Genomic DNA, 20513 nt, shown 5'->3' on the forward strand with positions numbered 1-20513 from the left:
AAAACTGTTCCTAATCTATTAGACAAATCAACTATTAGACTTAACTCAGGCAACCTAAGCATAATCTGCTTCCAGTGGCTTCCTCTGCTCGCAAAATTTAATTCCACAATTTATTATTTGTGAATGAGAGTATTATAAAGTATCTTATAAATTTATAGTCTATTTTTTCCTACGTATACCGTTTTTTTAATGTTAATATATTTATTTTTTATGATTTGGTTCTTAAACAATTACAATAAATTATTATACACTAGGTTTTTTTATATTATTAAATAGTATAATAAACAATTTTTACTTAAATAATATCAACTAATAAAAATATCAAATATAATCATCACAAACGTAGGCTCGTTTGAATATTAACACTTAACACAGTTAAAGTATAATTAAAGTAAATAAAGTATAATTTCACAGGTGTAATGTTATACTATTATTATACATCAATATTTATAACCCTTAGTCATCGACAAAAAATGTCTCGATCAAAAAAGGCTATAATTCTTAGTCAACTTTTAGTATTTTAATTTAATGTCAATCAAAATACTATTAAATTTTTATTCGTTTCTTTTCACACAAAATATAAACAAATGCAATGCCGGATAATTCTTGACAACTTTTCTTTTTATACAGTTATTCAAAATGTATTATCTTAATATATTAAATCACCCGATCTTACACTATGTGACTGTTTCTTTAGGATATATATTAAAGATACTGTGTACGTACCACTATTTTTATCAACCACAAAAGAACTAAAAAATTAACGAATAAATTACAACAGATATGCACGGAATGAATTTGAGTTCCGAATTGATGTTGTTTGGTCGACCAAGGAAAACCAAATAAAACATTTATAGGTACTATAAAATAAATATGAAATATTATTCTTTTATTGAATGTACCATATTTTATTCTAAAAATATATTATAAGCATTTGTAATCGAAAAAATTATTTAAATAACCCTGTATTATTAGAATACGTCTCTCTGCCAAAATCACTAGTATAAAATATTATTCGATTTACGTAGAGATGATGTGAAAATAATTTTTTTACAATTTTTACTATATTATAAAATCACGTTGTATGAAAAAATTATTATGGATTATATGTTTTAAAACGTTTAGTCGAATGCTGCAATTGGTTAGGTAAGCAAAATATTGTACTATAATTTTTAGTTTAGATTACCTATTCGTAATTAAATAATTAAATAATAGTTGTGTATTGTACTGTGCGAGTATAATTTTCAGTATTTAAATATTGCAGCTGATGAGAGATATTTTCAATAAAAAATTCGAAACAGTTAAGGTACGTTAAGCATATTAATGTTATTTGCCAACACCAAAACACATATCACTAAAAATAAGTATCAGAGAATTAATTATACTGTCATAATATCATATCATAATTTAAAAATCGTCATTATTATTATTTAATTAATTGCGTCTTAATGTTTCTGCAGTAAAAATATTACAAATAAGTAATGCATAGAGAATATATAATTTGTATTAGTTATCTGGTTGGTCCTGCATGATCTTCTATAGGAAGATTATCTTGAGGTAAGCGATAGACATAATTTTAATCTAAGTTTGGCGGTATTTTCAACGATTTTCAAATGGAGAGCTCCTTTAATTTTGATTTTAGTCAGTCGTAAAAGTTTATTAAGTTGAATTGTTATCCGTGTCAATATAGATGGGGTATTTTCATGTGTCGTTGTAAATCTTCTTATGTTGCATGTAAACAGGAGATTTTTATACCAAAAGTAGCAACTATTCTCTAGAATTTTTATTAAAAGTTTGATCATTATTATCTACTTACGACTTACGAGCATAACACAGCACGTAAGTCGGATTGCTTTCAACCACTAATTTTGTACCGTAACGATAGAGTGACATTACAGATATAATGCTATTAGAACAAAAAATACAGTGTCACTTCTTTGTTTCAAGTATATTATGTAAAATATTAGGTACAAAATAATTTCGTAGTATTTTTATTGAAAAATTATAATTTTAGTTCAATACAATCATTAATTTATTGCTCCACAACAAAATTAAGAAAATACAATAGGTGTTTTAAAATTCGAAGATAAATTACATTTTTCAAATTATATGATATGGTTAAATATAACTAACTATATTTCATAAATTTTGTAATTTAAATTAGATTTTTTTTTAAATTATTTAAAGTGTATTTGTTAGAATTTTAAGTGACGTTGACGAAAATTGTAAATCCTATAACTAACTACGCTATCACTGCGTTTATTTCATAATAGCAGACATAATAAATAGAACAATAACCGTTATGCCTGTGTCAGTCATAAAATTATAAAAATAATAATAAATTCGACCTCCAAAACACGGTTGTTCTCTGCACTATATTATGTAAATATTATACAATACACGGGGTCACATATTAAATGAAAAATGAATATTAACAAATGTATAAAAAGATACTATTTATATTTGGAAATAAATTTAGACTATTTAGACGTAAAAACGCATGGAAAGAGTAAATAAACGAAATACATTTTTTCTTGAATGCTCACAAAGCCCTTGCATCGCGTTTTTAATACCCACGTGGCCCCGTTTTGTACGCGAACTCCGTCACCATAGAAATGTTTAATAGTTACATTTCCTTATTAATCGTATTATATTTTATTCTTGTTTTCCAGTCCGAACAGTATACAGGGTGATCCAATCGTATACGTAAATATCGATTTAACTCGTAGACCTAGCGATTTTTTAAGTCTACTATAGAATTTCGTTTTTCTATACCTTACTCAAACTCTTTAAACAACCGCCAATTTGGATAACGGATATACTTATCACGACAATAGATACGGTATTGAATTGCTACAACAAAGTTTTTAGTCAAAGTCAACTATCAAATTACCGAAAAGGGGATTTTTAAGGTAGGTATACTATTTGATTCAAAAAGTTTGAACCTAACGAAATTAACTAAAAAAAAATGTTTCATCTATACTCGACAACTTACTGAGGTTCATCAAAACAAAAAAATGTGAACATTCATGAAAATGGTCACCCTGTGTAAATACCAACACATTTGGTTGCTACTGCTATCGCCTCCCGATGGCGTCTAATCCTTGTTTAATATATATAAAGCACGCGCTGGTCTCTCGTCGCAACAGCGATGGTATAATTATTACATCGGCCGTTTCATAGTACGTATACACAGTATGTACCATTATTATATATACTATGTAAATACATGGTACTATATAAATTCAATTTTCCGTCTTAACTCGAGATCCGGTATAACTTTTTTATTTTTTATATTTTCGCCTCCCAAAAACGCGCCCGGCGATTTCTCAGTGCACTGTACTGTACACAAATTCGCAAACCAACCACTTTCAATTTTGTTATAAACGATAAGGTCGGTTCATCCTCTTAAGACCCCGAACACAAGTTTAATGTATATCTATAATATAAAACATAAGCTAAATACGTCCTATTTGCTATGTAGAATATGTATATTGTATATATAATATATAAATTACTCTGTTGGTGGTAAATTTTTTCCATAGTGATTTCGACGTGTACCTTATATAATCCTATCAGCTCTAATTTCTCATTGTACTTATATGTCGACCGTTAAAATTGTATTCATTTTGTCATTTTAAATAAATAATTATAAATCTAAATCAGAATATGGTTCATAGTTTGAAGGATGAGAAAACTTCAAACAATAGTAGGACACAATATAATTATACTGTAAAGAAAATTATATTCAGGGGTGTTCCCATAGGGTATACTACATATACGCCGTATACTCTCAAGATTTTTTTTCAATATTATGGGTAACTGCGTATACCCATAAATCCATAATACATGCGTATTTGATGATATAGTATACTCTCAAAAAAATTCATGGGAACACCACTGATTATATTAAAACACATACACAATACACCATAATATTGGAGTGGATGTTATAGCTTACCTATCGGTCTTGGGCTTTTAGGCGGATAGACAAATTTATGAACGTAATCTACCAGTCAACGATTTACCATGGAAATACACACAAGGCTGATTTTTTACATGTGTCAGCAGACCAGATTTGTTACATCCTATTCAGTCTCCACTCCCGCCTCATCTTGAATAGTTTTTGAACAGTTTAAAATGTCGATTTATGCTCAAGTTTTCGTGATGTATAGTGATGTATAACATAAACATCTGCAAGTCATAAATCTGCATTAAATAAAAAAATTACCTAGATAAAAAAATATACAATAACACCCATATGTGTAAATATGATAATTTTATAGGCATATTTTTATCTAATTGAATTTACAATAATTATATCATTATTAACTAAAATTATCAAAATAATATATATGTATACATCGGTAAGTATTCAACGACGAATATCGAAAGCGTACATACAGAAGGTATACGATATACCACTACAATTGTTTGTGGGTATTCGACTGTTTTTATTGTAATAATTATGAACAATTAAAACAAACTTACTATAAATATAAATTAGAAATGTTTAAGTATAATTATGTTTAACCTATTTACTATAAGTATTCCGGCCGCTGACGTCATAAGCTGATAATCGTTCTGCTACTGTGGGGTTAAACGTTTTAAATTTTTAACAATTTTATTTAATAGTTAGGTACAGTATAAGTGCGTATAACAAGTTATTTATGTAAGTTAAAGTAAAAGTAAGTTAAATATGCAAACGTAGTCCTTAAATTATATTACTAGGTAGTAGGTACAAGGTTATACACGACGTGCCAAAGTACACATAAGTATAAATAGATTATAAATTATAGGTAATTATTACCTCAGCACATATAATAGTATTAATTATAGTATTATATGAAAATTCTGTAGAAACATATATTTTTAATCTATTCTCGAAGAAATGAAGTGTAAGTCTATGAATTGTGATGTTAAAGTTCAGAGACCAATGGATCATATTAATTATTCTTAGATCAATTAGAATTTATGATTGATAACAACTTTTAGTACACAATTATTAAATATACTTAATCAAAAGGTATAACAATAGGTAATAGTATTATATTTATACTTGTATTATGTAAGTAATCAACAACTTTTTGTTTACATCATATATTAAAATTTATAATAGTTTTAATAACATTTCTAAAATTTGACTTTTGACTCAGTACAATTATTATTCAAACGAGTACATACCTAATAATATTAATAATATAACAAGTTTATAGGTAATTACACCAAAACTAGAATAAATCATAAAAAATAAAAAACATAGATAAGATTAAAAAAAGAAATGGATAAAAAACAGTAGACATTACAATACAGTAAAATCCCGTTACAACCAACTCCAGCTAGGGGACCGAATTTTTTTTCGTTATATCGGAAATTTCGTTGTAACGAAAATTCGAATAAGCTCTTCATAAGCCCTGCTTTACGGCAAGGGACTTCTGTGACTTTCGTTATAACGGGATTTTTCGTTGTATTGATATTCGTTGAAACGGGAATTTACTGTAGTAGAATAGTTGACAAATTTATTCAACTTAAAATGTCCAATTTAACATTTTCCTCAATATATTATGTAACATACAATATATTATACAGTAAGATCACAATTTCAGGAAACACTAAATATTTCGGCCGGATATTATTAACTGGTATTAAAATTAATTTTTATGGAACCTAGAGAGAGGCAATTGTTTGAACACGGCCCGTTTTCACGCCACCTGCCAACTTAAGTCTAATAAAGTCTCCAAGCTGCTGAACGGTCGACGTCGGTTCTCGACGAATCCAACTACCTCTGCCAAGTGCAGCGTCTATACATACCGTTCAGGGCTCATATATAACCTAGATTTAATTTTTATCCGAAAACACCCTCAAAATTGAAAATTAAAGCATTTTTCAAATACTTATCGTGTACATAATACATACACAAAAAAACATATTATTGTAAAATCAATACATTTATCGTTCAACTTACAACCTAAAGTTGGGTGATACAGGTAAGATAATCATTTTGAAAAAGAAATTGAATGTTATTCAGTCAATTTTTAAATTAGGACAAATGTTCTGGGCAAAATTAACTTAAAAAATTCGATAAATTCAAATAGTGTGCTAAAAATATGAATGCCGAATTTAGTGTTACCTAAAATAAATTATGATGACATACTTTATATTAAAATATACGCGAATAGGGTAATTATGTAAATAGTAAATACCGAGTAAAAAATAAGTGTAATTGGCATGTACTACAAATGACGATAATATTAATATAATATATATATATATATCTAATGACGTGCTATACTGGTGACGTTAAACATTTTTTATCAAGTGGTTAAAGCCGGCAAAATTTATTTCTGATGGAGCATTTATATTTTTATAACCACCTATTTTTAGGTAAGTATCGATAAAAATATTTTAGTAGGTGGTAATATGCTATTTTTCTTAATAAATAATAAAAACAAATTTTATATTTGTATTTTACAAATACAAAAACCTATTTTGTATTATAAAAAGGATTAACTTAAACATTGAACCTAATATCTAAATATCAATATTCAATATATTTTATTACTATATTAGTACTATTAAAACAAAAAAAAAATATTTTAAAATAATTATAATAGTATTATTATTTTATTATTATGAAATGGGATCAAATTTATCCACAACTTTATCTAAATTTAAATTCTTTGAATTTTTTTTTTTAATATCTAATACAGCAAATTCAAATTTTTGTGAGTTTTATTAAGTATATTTTTATTTGGCTCAGGCTTGAAAAGTACGTTCTTTACATATTTGGTTGGTTTTTTTTAATTTATCACTGCAACTTATACTTAAACTATCTACCAGCAAAATAATTATTTAAAAGTCACAGACAAAGAGTGTGTATTATTTTTGTTGCATTAGAAAATATTACTCTGTATTTATGTACAAGTACAATCTTACAGTAAAAATAACTTTATAAGAAAAACAACATTTATCATCTTTTTAAAAATAGATGAACATGAATTATAATTTTATATATTATGATATGGAAAATTATATTATAGCTAAAATGTTGCCCAAAAACCCAATAATAATTAGCAAGTCAACGAGTGAATATAAATAAATAATTATCGTATCAACAGGTTATCAGTGATAATAACTGATATCATTAACAAATAAATAAAACGATGAATTTAAAAATAATTTTTGACTAATTTAAAATGTTTAATATTTAATTACTTGATGGGGTGAGCTATGAGGGGTGGGGGTAAAATTAAATATTGGGTGGGCACTTGCCTACATTTTCCACAGTGTATCGCCGCCTTGATGTGTTAGAATTTCGCAAAATGTATAATGATATCAGCGCACAACTTGTGGGGAACGGAGTATCCCAACAAATTTTTCAGAAATTGTAGCGTACCCTTAGTATTATTTTTAAGGGGACGTACGAAAAGCTTCATCATTCTATATTTTTATCAAAATGGGCAAGATACGATGATAATTTGTCTTATAGATTATTACATAACCGCGGATCTATAAATTTATTATAACAATAACACCTGTGTAATATAATATTATATTAAATATATTATTTCCAGTTACCACTGTTATATTATTCACAAATATTTGTTATCAATTATCATAGATTTAAAGATTGTTATTTTTAATTTAATTTTCATCATCATCATTATTATTACCTAATCTAATGTGTCAGTCCACTTACTAATGTAATAGTTTAATATAATAAAAATAGTGGTAAAAAAGATGCGAAAGAACATTGTTGTCCAAAAAGGATAAAATTAAAAGATAAAAGCAACATACTTATAAGTTATAATAATTAATGGAACTATTTAAATAAATAGTTAAAAATGGATATTTTTTTAGCTACTTTTACTATCTTTTTGAGTTTATTATTATTATAATTATAATATACCTATATAAATATATTATATATAACAAGTCAGTGGCGTACTCACGGGAGAACAGGGTGTCATAACCCCCCCTTGGATTCTTTTGTAATGATTTATTATCTACATGAAAAAAGTATGGTCTATGACAAGTCAAAAATTAATATTCCCCCCTTTCAAAAAAGCTGAGCACGCCACTGTAACAGGTACAGTAAATACCTATTTCTTGTATTAACTTGTATTTTTATCCATTTTTTTAAATCGAATTTTTTAATACGATTTAAAAAGGGGTATTAGGGAGTAGCAACATAGCCCATAATCTTCAAAAAGCGATGAGGACGCTCTTTTTTTAAAAGTAAACAGTCCCCCCCCCCACTTTAATTTTGCCAAATCGAGCACTAAATAATATATACATACCAACTAACAGTGGCGTAACTGGGGGCCCGTAGACCCCGGTTGCGGGGGGGCGGTAATTTAGGACCTTTGGTAAAAGTAAATTTAATTCCCGTGAAAAAAAAATTGAATAATTGCTTTTTTCAAATTAAATTAGTGTTAATCTATGCGCAGTTTAGATATAAACATGTTAGTTGACAAGTTTGCCCAAAAAATGCTAGAAGATCGCAGAAATTTAAATAAAATAATTCAGTAAAATTTAGTTATTTATACATTAAGTAATAATTGTGTAATATTAAATAAATTTTGTTATTTTTTATCATACCGTAACAAAATTTTAATTAAAATAAGTGATTTACCTATATCAGATTAATGTTTTTAAACTAATATATCTACCTAAACAATATTTTAGGGGCCCGTTTTTTATTTTTGCGGGGTGGCCCAAATTTTTTTGTTACACCACTGCCAACTAATATTACGTAATGATGTCATATAAACGTACGTTGTTTTACGCATATTATATAGGATTGTTATATTGTAATAACACGCTGATCAACGATTATTATCAGTGGGTATAACACTATAACGACTATAATTGCAGTGTACGCGTGCCACATATAGGTACCACGGTGATGTAATTTGCGCCTTGCAGCATTTCACACGTACACACGTCACACACATTCATCACAGTTCGTCAAATTAATGACGCATCAAGCACTCGAGACTATGATATTATACATGTACATATTAAATAATGATTACCCACGTATACGTATACCAACCGGTCAGCACTCAGCGAACTTCAATCGATTAATCGCGAGTTGTTGCGATACGTCCCGTACGTATACACGTTCTCGTCGGGCCACGGCAGTCGTCGTCGTTGTCCGTGTCGCGCGCGGGTGCAGTCTGTCGCGAAAATCGCAACGATCGTCTTATATATTATATTAATCAACAAAGAAAAAAATGAAAGAAAACGAAACGCACACTCGAATATACCGACCTGCAAGTACGACGTTATGATTCGATAACGACATCGGGACGCAACCGTCGCGCGGCGAACTTGAAATCGTCCAAAGGCAAGACGTCCAATATCTCCCCCCCCCCCCCCACTAATACTACCCGATATCGAGGCGCTTACCGTCATATATTTAATAATCGTACGATAAAATCCAATCAAATAAAATATCAGTAAATATCGAATAATTATATTATCGTCCGTCTGCCATTACCTACCCTGAAACCTTCACCCACCACTCCCGACCACATCGCCGCGCCGCTGCTGCAGTGACGTGATGCGGTGGTCGTCACCGCCGTCATGGCGTTCGGTGGTCGTCGCCATAGTGGCCGCGTTGGCGTGCGCCTCAGACGCCGCAAATATACTGGCCGTGGAGACGATGGCCGGCATGAGCCATTGGAACTTCATGAGCGGCGTGCTGCGAGCGCTCGTCGACAACGGGCACGCGGTCACCGCGTTCACGCCGTTTCCGGCGCCGTCGGACGGTCGGCGCTCGCACGTTAACTACACGGAAGTAGACATGTCCCGGGAACTGTTGCCCTCCGTGAACAACCGGTTGACAGACGTCCAGCAAATGTGGAGCACGCCCGTCGGCCAAGTGTACAAGTGGTTGCGGCTCAGCCGGAACGCGTGCAACAAGATCTACGGCCACCCGGCCATGAAGGAGGCGCTGCGGCGGCACCTAGACGGCCACGCGCGGTTTGACGCGGTTGTCGTCGAGCCGTTTCTGTCGGATTGCGTGTCGTACGCGGCCGGCCGGTTGCGCGTGCCGCTCGTCTACGTCACGCCGCTGCCGGCCATCGGGCTGATGGAGCGGGCGCACACCGGCCACGCGTCCAATCCCGCGGTCGCTTCGCACCTGGTGGCCGACCACGGGATTCCCAGGACGTTCGCGCAGAGGCTGAGCAACGCGGCGCTTTCCGCGTACTGCGCTGTAGCGGTGATATGCGCGAACGCGGCGCTCAGGTACGTCGAGCCAAGAGAGTACGATGCGGTGCCGCCCGTCACGCCGTCGCTGATGTTCGTCAACGGCCATTACGTCAGCGAACCGTCCAACCCAGTCGCGCAATCCGTCGTCCACGTCGGCGGCATACACCTGAAACCACCCGAGAAGTTGCCGGAGGTACGTAAACGTCAGCTGACGCCACTGACGCGCACAGATCTTTTTGAAAGATGAGAATATGATTTTTTTGTTACTATTTCCGGACCACTTTTTTTTTTTTTAACAGAATTGTAGCCCTGCATTAACCTGCAGGTGCTAATTAAACTATGCAATACATCGCGATATAAATATTAAATACCAATAACATTATACAAATAAACAAAAATAAAACCAAAAATATCCTTCGATTCTTGAGTCAGCATACTTATAGGTAATCGTCCTCAATAAATTTCAAAACGTTATAGTTTTCGCCAGTCATATAAGTTATGAACCACTAAAATGAACACTTTGTTTGTCGGTTTTAAGTCGACGCCACCACACCGGTAACTAGGACAAATATTGACAAGTAGGGCAATGTCCGTGATGTCAATTGCGTGCCGACAGCGGCGTTGAACGCTACATGGAAATAACGTCAGGTTTACGTTCATATTTTGCGAACACGTAAACATCATTTCCTCATATCTAACACAACGTTAACGTGAATGAAATTCATATTTTTAATATTTTTGAGAAACTAGAACAAATTTATGTCGATTTAATTAAATAACACAATATTTTAAAAATCATGAGTAAGTGTAAGCACTTAAATGGATCATCTGATATACGATTAATTACTGTGTGTATGTTATATATTATATTTTATATAATTTAATAATTACGTCTATTATAATCTACGCCGATCTACATGAAGAATAGTTGGCACTCAACTAAAAACAAAACGTTTGTTTTTGTATTTCATAAAAACTTAAGATAGCCAATATAGAGAACTATATTTTGAGTTTTAATGTCTTAAAACAGTTAAAAGTTTAATTATTAATTTCCATTAAGTACTTGAATAGTTTTGTAAGTTTTAAAGTTACGTAAATACATGAATAAACACGGCGATACACTTTGTTATACCTATTTTAAAATGTATACATTTTAAAGTTTAGTTTTTATTACTTATTATTTACTATACCAAAGTGCATTATAAAACTTTTTGAAAACCATCTAAGTATGATACCTATACACGGTTAGTCTTATTATTATTTAACTACGGTTATAAAATGCATTGCATATTTTATTACTATAACTTTCCAGTAATTATTGACAAAAGTACAAAACACATAGATGCATATAAAATTTAAACGAGCAATTGTCATATCATATTGCTAGCATTAACATAAGTAAAAGTGTAAGACGAAAAACTTTACTATATTATATAATATACTTTACTGTCTACACTTATATTAATTCATATTGTATTAATGTATTATTATTTACTACTTTGGTACAGCTAGATAATTGCATTAATTAATACAAGTACCATAAAAGTACCATACTTGAGCGAAATTTGAACTATAACTTAGTATAATATCTTCATAACAAGTATTCAAAAAATTCTGATTTTAGTGTCAAACGTTTAATATTGATTTAAATACGTATATAAATAAGTATTATAGTACTGTACAAACTCACATATATGATTTAATATTATTTTTAAATGATTACTCCGGGTAGGTAACCATTAAATAGGCAAATCTTAAGCCATATATTTTTTTTACTAAAAAATTATTTTACACAGTAAATATTGAGCTTGGAACAAAATGGATAAAAAGAAAAATGATTATGCCATAGTTTTACTTATTATATGTACATTTCAGTTTAATTCAACTATAATATATAGATAATAACGTAAATTTAAAATAAACCAGTTGTTTTTGTAGTATTATACATTTATACGCGCAACATAATTGTAATATTTTTAAGTAAGTAATAAAAAATAATCAGCCTTTAAACTTAATACTTATAGTAAACGTAATTAAATTTCATTTTTTAATCTATATAGTAATCACTCGGAAAATATATGCCTAGTAATAAAGTAAATCTTAACTTAATAATATAATAAGTAAATAATTTACTATAATAAAAATAATTCATAATTAATACGTATAATAATAACATTTCGTGATTCTTTGACCCGAGTTACGCTTGATTCAAAAAAGTTACTGTAACTTTTACACTTTTAATAATGTTCATATATATATCCTATAAATAGAAACTAGACATACATAAGATATTATTATGTACTTTTATTAAAAAAAATTAGTTAAATAAGTATTTATACCATTATTCAAGTTTCTTAGACGTATGTTCAAAAGCACGTGCACAGGAGAGGAAGCTGTTCTAAAAGGTTTTCTCATTTTCTGCCCCGAGATTTTCCATCAAAATATTTAATATTTTTAATAATATGCAAACAAAGTAACAAAATAATAACCTACTATTATAGGTATATAATTTTATATTTTTTTACAATAAAACATCTTCAGCAATCGTTACCGGTTTATTTTGTGAAGATAATATAGCTGCGCAACTGTGTCAAATATATATACCGTAACCTTAAACCTGATAATATTTACAATTTAAACGTCAGAAAATTTGTATTATTTTATTTTCTTATTTTTAAAAAGGATACATTGAATACAGCTATAATATTTTCATGTTTAAAACTATAATCGTATAAATCAATTTAGGTATATATACCTAATTTAGTTTAATATAACCACAATTCCACATCCATGATCTTGTGGAGAATTAATTTGAACTACTGAAGATTGCCTCTCAAATGGCAAAGGGTCAAATGTAAAAATTACCAATACCAATGGTGTATTCTAGGGGGGGCGAAAGAGGCATTCACCTCCCTCCCCTATCGCTTGTATTTTTTCTGAATAATACATTAATTAATAATTTATTTAAAAAATTTTCCGTTTGATAAAAATAGTAAATCATAATGATATCATACTTAACATAATTAGAATTTTATGCCTATTTAGGTAATCAACTATAAATTATTTTTTGTTTGTACAGAAGAAAAATTAATTTCCCTCCCCCTCATGGTCTCAACTCAAATACGCCTTTGACCAATACACTTAAAAAATAATCAAAATAAAACAAAAAAATTAAAAGGACGTCATAACCGCATAATTATTAATATTATGTTGTCTGTCTTACGAACGTAAGATATAGCAAATTTGCGTTCAGTAGATTCAATTTTATGCTGTTAGCTTTAATATTAGAGTCAATTTACCTATCATCAAACTTAAAGGTAATAATATTATCTAGGGCAACTCATAGACTTTTATTGTTATTTTAATTTTTAAGGGAGTTACGAACATTTTAAAGTTGTAATATTTTACATTACTAAAGTCCACTTAAAAATTAAGATATCAATAAAAACCTATAAGATGCTCTAGATAATATTATTACCTTTAAGTTTGATAATAGGTAAATTGATTCTAATATTAAAGCTAACAGCATAAAATTGAATCTGCTGAACGCAAATTTGCTATTTCTTAGAGTACATAATCAATTTTAAATGATTATGCCTTAATATTAAAAACCCGAATTCCTCGGTGTTTTTAGATTATTGAATTTACACATACACACTGCAGAATTTTAAAATTAATAGTTTAAAGTTAGGAAACTACGCGATCAAACAAAATAAAGTGATAAAAAACTAATTTATATACAATATAATAATATGTAATACTTTGATTTAAGGATATATTAGAGTTTATAGAACAATCTTCACATGGAGTCATTTATTTCACTTTTGGTTCAACTGTTAAAATGTCTTCACTCCCAGAACACATCAAAAATTCGTTTATTGAAGTTTTGGCACAAATTCCTCAAAGAGTGTTATGGAAATATGAAGGTGAATTAAAAAATAAACCAAAAAACCTGATGATAAAAAAGTGGCTCCCTCAACGAGATATACTTAGTAAATAAATAATTATTAAAAATAACTATTAAATTATTGATTCAAATTTTAATGTTAACCATACTTGATTCTATTCTTTAGTGCACCCTAACGTAAAATTATTTATCAGTCATGGTGGTATATCTGGATTATATGAAGCCGTGGATGCTGGTGTACCAGTCCTTGGATTTCCATTATTTGGTGATCAACACAGAAATATAGACAATTTAGTCAATGCCGGAATGGCAATCTCTATGGACTTATTTTCTGTGTCTGAAAAAACATTATTAAAACATGTTTTAGAAATTGTCAACAACAAAAAGTAAATTATAATTATAATATAATACCTTTTAGTGAACAAAATGTGTGAAAATAATTTAATTCTTATAGGCACCGATTATATATTATTTAATATTTTCTATAGGTATCCAATGAATGCTAAAACTACTTCGAACATATTTAAAGATCGACCGATGACACCAGCACAATCGGTCGTGTACTGGACCGAGTATGTTCTTCGTCACAATGGTGCACCACATTTAAAATCTCACTCACTTAATTTAACATGGTTTCAATATTACTTATTGGATGTTATTTCTTTTGCAATCATTTTAATATCTGTGGTTTTTTTTGCAGTCTATAAAATGTTAAAATGTATTTATAAATGTACTTCAATATTTTATCATCATAATGTAAAAGCAAAGACAGAATAAACAATGAATTAATAAGTAATTTGTAACAATATAACAAAACGATTTTAGATAAACGTAGTTCTTTTTTAATTTTTTTTATGCTTTTTTCACACTTATAACAACCATCTCAAGGTCTATTGAAAATATATTGATAGTACATGTTAGTTAATCATTATAATATAGTTAATAATAAATAATATAAAAATATTAAATACCACTTATTCAAATATTCAAATTCAAACAAGTATTATCAAAATGGAGTAAGATAACATATTATTATACTCAATATATAAAGTATATAAGTATATGAGCACTTAGTTTATACATTATAAATTCGTAAAGTAATAAGTATACTATAATTTATAATATATATATAGTATATAGTGTATAACCATAACCTATGACCTATGTCAATATTACATCTAATAAAATTTATAAAAAAATAATTTTATAAAAATTAATTTTCATAACAAATATGATTTTTAAGAAACTTAGCTATTGAACATATGACCTACATTATGTGTGTATAGTGAGAAAAATATGTAATTAAATATGTGTATCTTTCAATAGATATCAACTTTTTAGTAAATAGTTGTATTCCATTGATATGAAGTAAAACTAAATAGTAAAGTTATATTAACTAAACAATTTAATTGTATAATGTACAAACCTTATACCATTTAAGTAAGTATAAATGCTATAATAGATTGTTATAAATTATTATTATTATTTACTTACGACTTTACGAGTAGTATGAAAATGTGTTAAAAATGAAAATTATTTAAAAACGTTGTTTTATAAATACACTGTACTAGACCTACTATGATTCACATTTATAATATATTGATGCCTTGGATTTTATGTCAAAAAAGTTTTAACTAAATATAATATAAAATATAATAATATTTAATTATGGTTTATGATATTAGAAACAATTTATATTTCAAAAATAAACAATTTCAAACAATTTCTGTAACATTATTATAAAATTGTATGAACAAACAAATTGTACGAGTACCTTTAAGGCTAAAAAATTAGTTCTATAAAAGTTAAATTGTATGAACTATGAATTCATAACTGCAGATGAAAATGATAATAATATTATACCAATCACATCCTGGTAAAAAAAAAAAAAAAAAACAAAAAAAAAATTCGAAACGATAAATAATTACAAAATTTATTTTCGTTGCCGGTGGAAAAAAGATTTAGTCATAAACAAATAAACAATATTATTACAATTGACAATTTAAGCAAAATAAAGGAAAAAATTCATAAAAAAAATCTAAATTTTTGTTAACAATGATAATATGCTATTTTATTGAAAGAATGTTAAATTGTGCTTGGTACATTTATTTAGTATTTTTTTTATTACAGTAATATTTTTTCCATAAATTATTTAAATATGCCTAGAATTTTACTGACTTTATCTACAGCAATGACGCAAATACAATTTGCAAGGATATTGACGTTGAATAATATTTAACCACGCCCTTTTTCAGCCTATATCGAGTATCGACAGAGCAAGAGACATTCAGACATATACTGGCATGCTGCCATAATAATAAGTCATATTCTTAAACAATAAATCAATGCTTGAGTATAATATCATCGTGTATAAATTATTATTATGTATAACGACATTAAAATATAGCATGGACAGTAAACTTTCATAAAAATAGCATATTACAACTTACAACTACTAGTTGCTAATAGGAATAGTAATCTATTCTTCAATTTATCCATTATATTAAAAAATAACAACAGGTTGAAAAAATTAATCTCATGTTAAAATTAAGCGTTTTCTTGAATAAAAAGTCTAAAAATTATATTTAAAAAGTTAGGCAAGTAGAGTACCCCTTGCTATACGTTAGGTATCGTGTGAGTCATTGCATGAAATGGGTGTGTTAACTTTGAATTCAACGATTATAATATTATATCATTGTATGCGAAAAACAATTCTGAGCGGAGACGATCTGTCAGCCTATATTACAAGTATTATATTTCATGAAATGTTTTTTGATATACCTACTAAAGTCATTTGTTTTACTTTTAATATTACGGTAGGTTGATATAACTTTTTTCGAAAAAGTGCATTTATTAAATTATTATAGTTTTTAATTACTTTAATAATATATAATATTGTTATTAGCTTTTGAGTTAAAACAGTTGCGTAGCCAGGATTTTTTTCGGGGGGCGGGATGGGAGGCTGATCTTTGTTTGTAAAATACAATGTAAGATGTTTGTATCGATTTTCATATACCATTAAGAATTAAAATAATTTTTAAATTTTCTTAATATTTCGGAGGGTGGATACAGTCCCCTCAGCCCTCTCCTAGGCTACGCCACTAAGTTAACAGCGTGAACAGGTTCATAGTACAAATAGATAATATGTAAAAAATGTAAAATGCAATACTATATTTTGAAAATGCCATTGTGTGTAGTAAAATGTATAATATTTTTAAAAGATTTTGGTAATTTTATTGATAAATAACATAAATAAACATTTAATGATTAAAATAATATTTTTGATTTACATTTTAGTATTTATACGTATAATTAAATAATTATAATATCTTAATTCATCGTTAAAATACGTAATTTCGTCTAAATTTGAACTTCTTCAAATGTTAATATATTAATATGTTAATTGTGTTTTAGATTTTTTAGATTTTTAGTTCCAGTATAAACTTCTAATTAGAAAAATTTATAAAATTTCAAACCTTAGGTTTAATAATTGGAGATTTTGTAATTTTTTTTACTACAGGTCTACAGGATACTTGAAATTTTTTTTTACCTCAATATTATAAAGAATAGTTCAGCAAAACTTAATTTTTGATTTAAAAAATCAAAGCACTTTTACTGCCTAAAAAAATGATGACAGAATCATTGTAAAATCAATACATTCATCCCTCCGCACAGAATCTAAAATAAAATTCGCATACAGCTACGCCATCAAGTGGTAATCGATGGAGATGTTTTTCCGCTCTCATTGAAAAGTTCAAAACAAATTGTTAAGTTAGTTCTAAATGGCAGAGGTAGATGGCAATGTCGTTATTTTCGGATAACCGAACGGCGGCTCGATTAAAGATATAAATAGCACTATCACATGGCAATTGAAATTACTCTCAGGATCAGCTGCTTAACTAACTGAGTGCGCTCTCTACCCGTGAAAATAATGTTATAAATTAAAATAATATCACAGTTTAAATTAATCTGTGATAATATGTGAAAATATATTCCCGCCAAATTTTAACTTTAATAGCATACAACAGTGTCGAACCAGACTTGAAAAAAAAAATTTCCAGAATCATTAAAAGGATTACTTTTCTTCAAAATAATTTAAATTCCTACAAAGAGCAAAAAATAGAGGTAACAAAAATTGGAGAACTTAAAAAAAATAATAACATACCAAAATGCCAATCAGATTTAATATAATATATGAAATTTTCAAAGCTGCAAAAGTAACAATTACCAAACAAAATAAGATACAGTGATAACTGGATGCTCCTTTGCATGCTTTTTCAAATAAGGTAAATGGAAATCATCTACTTATAAAAATGTTTTTTATTATTGATTAAATCAACAACTAATTATTTTATTTTTAGATCTCCCAGTGGTTACAGATTTCTGCGAGATAATAATATATTACCACTACCTTGAACTAATACCATAACAAATTACTTACTTGCGGTGAAAATAGGATGTGGATTTGATGAAAACTTGTTTAAATTATTAAAGAAAAAAATGGCAGAAAAACTGAAAAACAAAAGCAAGGTATATTAGTACTAGATGAAGTTTTTTAAGAGAGAGTGTAAGTGTAAATATTTAAACACTTACATACATGGGGTTAGAGGATTTTGGTAATGAACTAGAAACTTAAAGTTCACAAAAGGCTAATTATGCCTTAGTGTTTATTTGGCAATCTAGCTGACAACATAGTTCAACCTATTGCAGTCTTTATATCCAAAGGGAGTGTAAAAGGTGATATTTTATGAAATTAAATTGAATTCAATAATATTCATTGTATTTACATATATTATATAGAGGTTAATTTGGCAAAATTAACAATTAGGACCATAATGTTGATGGAAGATGCTGGTAGACAAGTTATTGGTCTCACGTCTGATGGCGCCAGCACTAACAAAACCATGTGGAATCAGTTAGAGGTAATTTTACAAAAATAAATATTATTTATAAATACTAATAAGTTTTTTTAATTAGATCAACTCCAGTAATGAAAGCTTCAAAAACTTCTTTCGAAATCCATTTGATTGCTCTTGAAAGGTTTTTGTTTTTTTCTAATGCGCTACATCTTTTAAAAACAATAAGAAATCGTTTGTTTGAAAATAAAAAGCTCACAGTATGTGTGAATAACAATGTATTATTAATGTACCTAATAATTCTGATATGTATTTTTTTTTTTTACAAAAAATGTATTTCGGTGCATTCATCAATAAGTCCTATTAAATGGGACTATTACAGTATTACCTCAATGTTTTTAAAGTAGAGTCAAGTTCAATCCTTAAAGTTTGTCCCCTAAATCAAATAAATTAAATAAAAATTTTAATTGCATTACTTATAAAATTTTTTTAAGATAATATGGCAAGTTTCAGGTCCGAAACTATTATAAGAATATTTGAAGATAAGTTTTAAAATATTATTAGAATGTGTACTTATATATAGATATTTACATTACCCCTATATAAATAAATTTTACTATTATGTTATAATTTTTAAATAATATTCCCAGTTAAAACTATTACAGATTTAAAGGAAATAATAAAAGAAACAGTTAGAAACAGTTAGAATTGATAAGATTTAAAAATTAAAAGAAAAAATTAATAATATTGTTGATGAAGAATGCTGGGATATAGATGATATATTCTTAGAGCATAATTATTCTGACTCAACGGTTTTTGATTGTTTAATATATTATTTAGCTGGGTAAATAGAATAAGTAGTTCATTTTGTTATAATTTAAGTATAATAATTAATAACTATTTTATATTCAATTGGCAGATATATAGCAAAACGTTTGGTAAGAAAAACAAAATGTGTACTATACATAAATAATTTAAAGAATTTAAATACAACTACAAATGAAACATCAGCAGACTTGGTTATTGCAAAAAGTAGAGGTTATCTAACCCATCTAGATAGCAATCTCTTCAATATATTGAAGTCACTAGAAATTTCATTTGCAGATGAATTGAATGTGTTTGATAAAACTTGTGAAGATTTCTTTAAAAAGAATATTTACATTACATTTCCTTGTGTGTAGAGCATCAAAAACCAATGCTAACTGATATTTGTGTCCATTATTTGGTTAAGATAATGCGCCAGTACAGCTACATTTTAAATCAAAAATAAAAACAAAAAATTAAACAAAACCATAAAAAGCTATCAAAATGATTTAATACTTGATTATTTTTATAAATATTTTTTTTTTTTACTCACTTGTTATATTATGCTTTTATGAAATAATTAAAGGTTGTCCTTATTATTAATTTTGAATTCAAGTTAACAATATTTTGACGTAGCTATAAAAATAAAAATTAGTATTCAAACTCTAAACAGTAAACACAGACTGTTCTGAAGACTACAGAACAAATGTCAATTTTATATTCAA

The 20513-nt window shown here is 28.4% G+C and overlaps 1 protein-coding gene and 1 pseudogene across 1 annotated transcript; both read left to right on the plus strand.

The window, feature by feature from the left end:
• The first annotated feature begins 9069 nt into the window (after positions 1-9069).
• Positions 9070-14962, plus strand: LOC132917420 (UDP-glucosyltransferase 2-like). Its single transcript, XM_060978152.1, has 4 exons — positions 9070-10414; positions 13994-14213; positions 14295-14514; positions 14617-14962. Exons 1-4 carry the CDS (start codon positions 9569-9571, stop codon positions 14903-14905), a joined length of 1575 nt encoding a protein of 524 aa, XP_060834135.1. The 5' UTR covers positions 9070-9568; the 3' UTR covers positions 14906-14962.
• Positions 14963-18373: 3411 nt separating this feature from the next.
• On the plus strand, positions 18374-20165 carry LOC132925526 (uncharacterized; annotated as a pseudogene).
• Positions 20166-20513: the final 348 nt, after the last annotated feature.

The sequence above is a fragment of the Rhopalosiphum padi genome, chromosome 1, assembly GCF_020882245.1.
Source record: "Rhopalosiphum padi isolate XX-2018 chromosome 1, ASM2088224v1, whole genome shotgun sequence".
In the NCBI taxonomy this organism is placed as follows: Eukaryota; Metazoa; Arthropoda; class Insecta; order Hemiptera; family Aphididae; genus Rhopalosiphum; species Rhopalosiphum padi.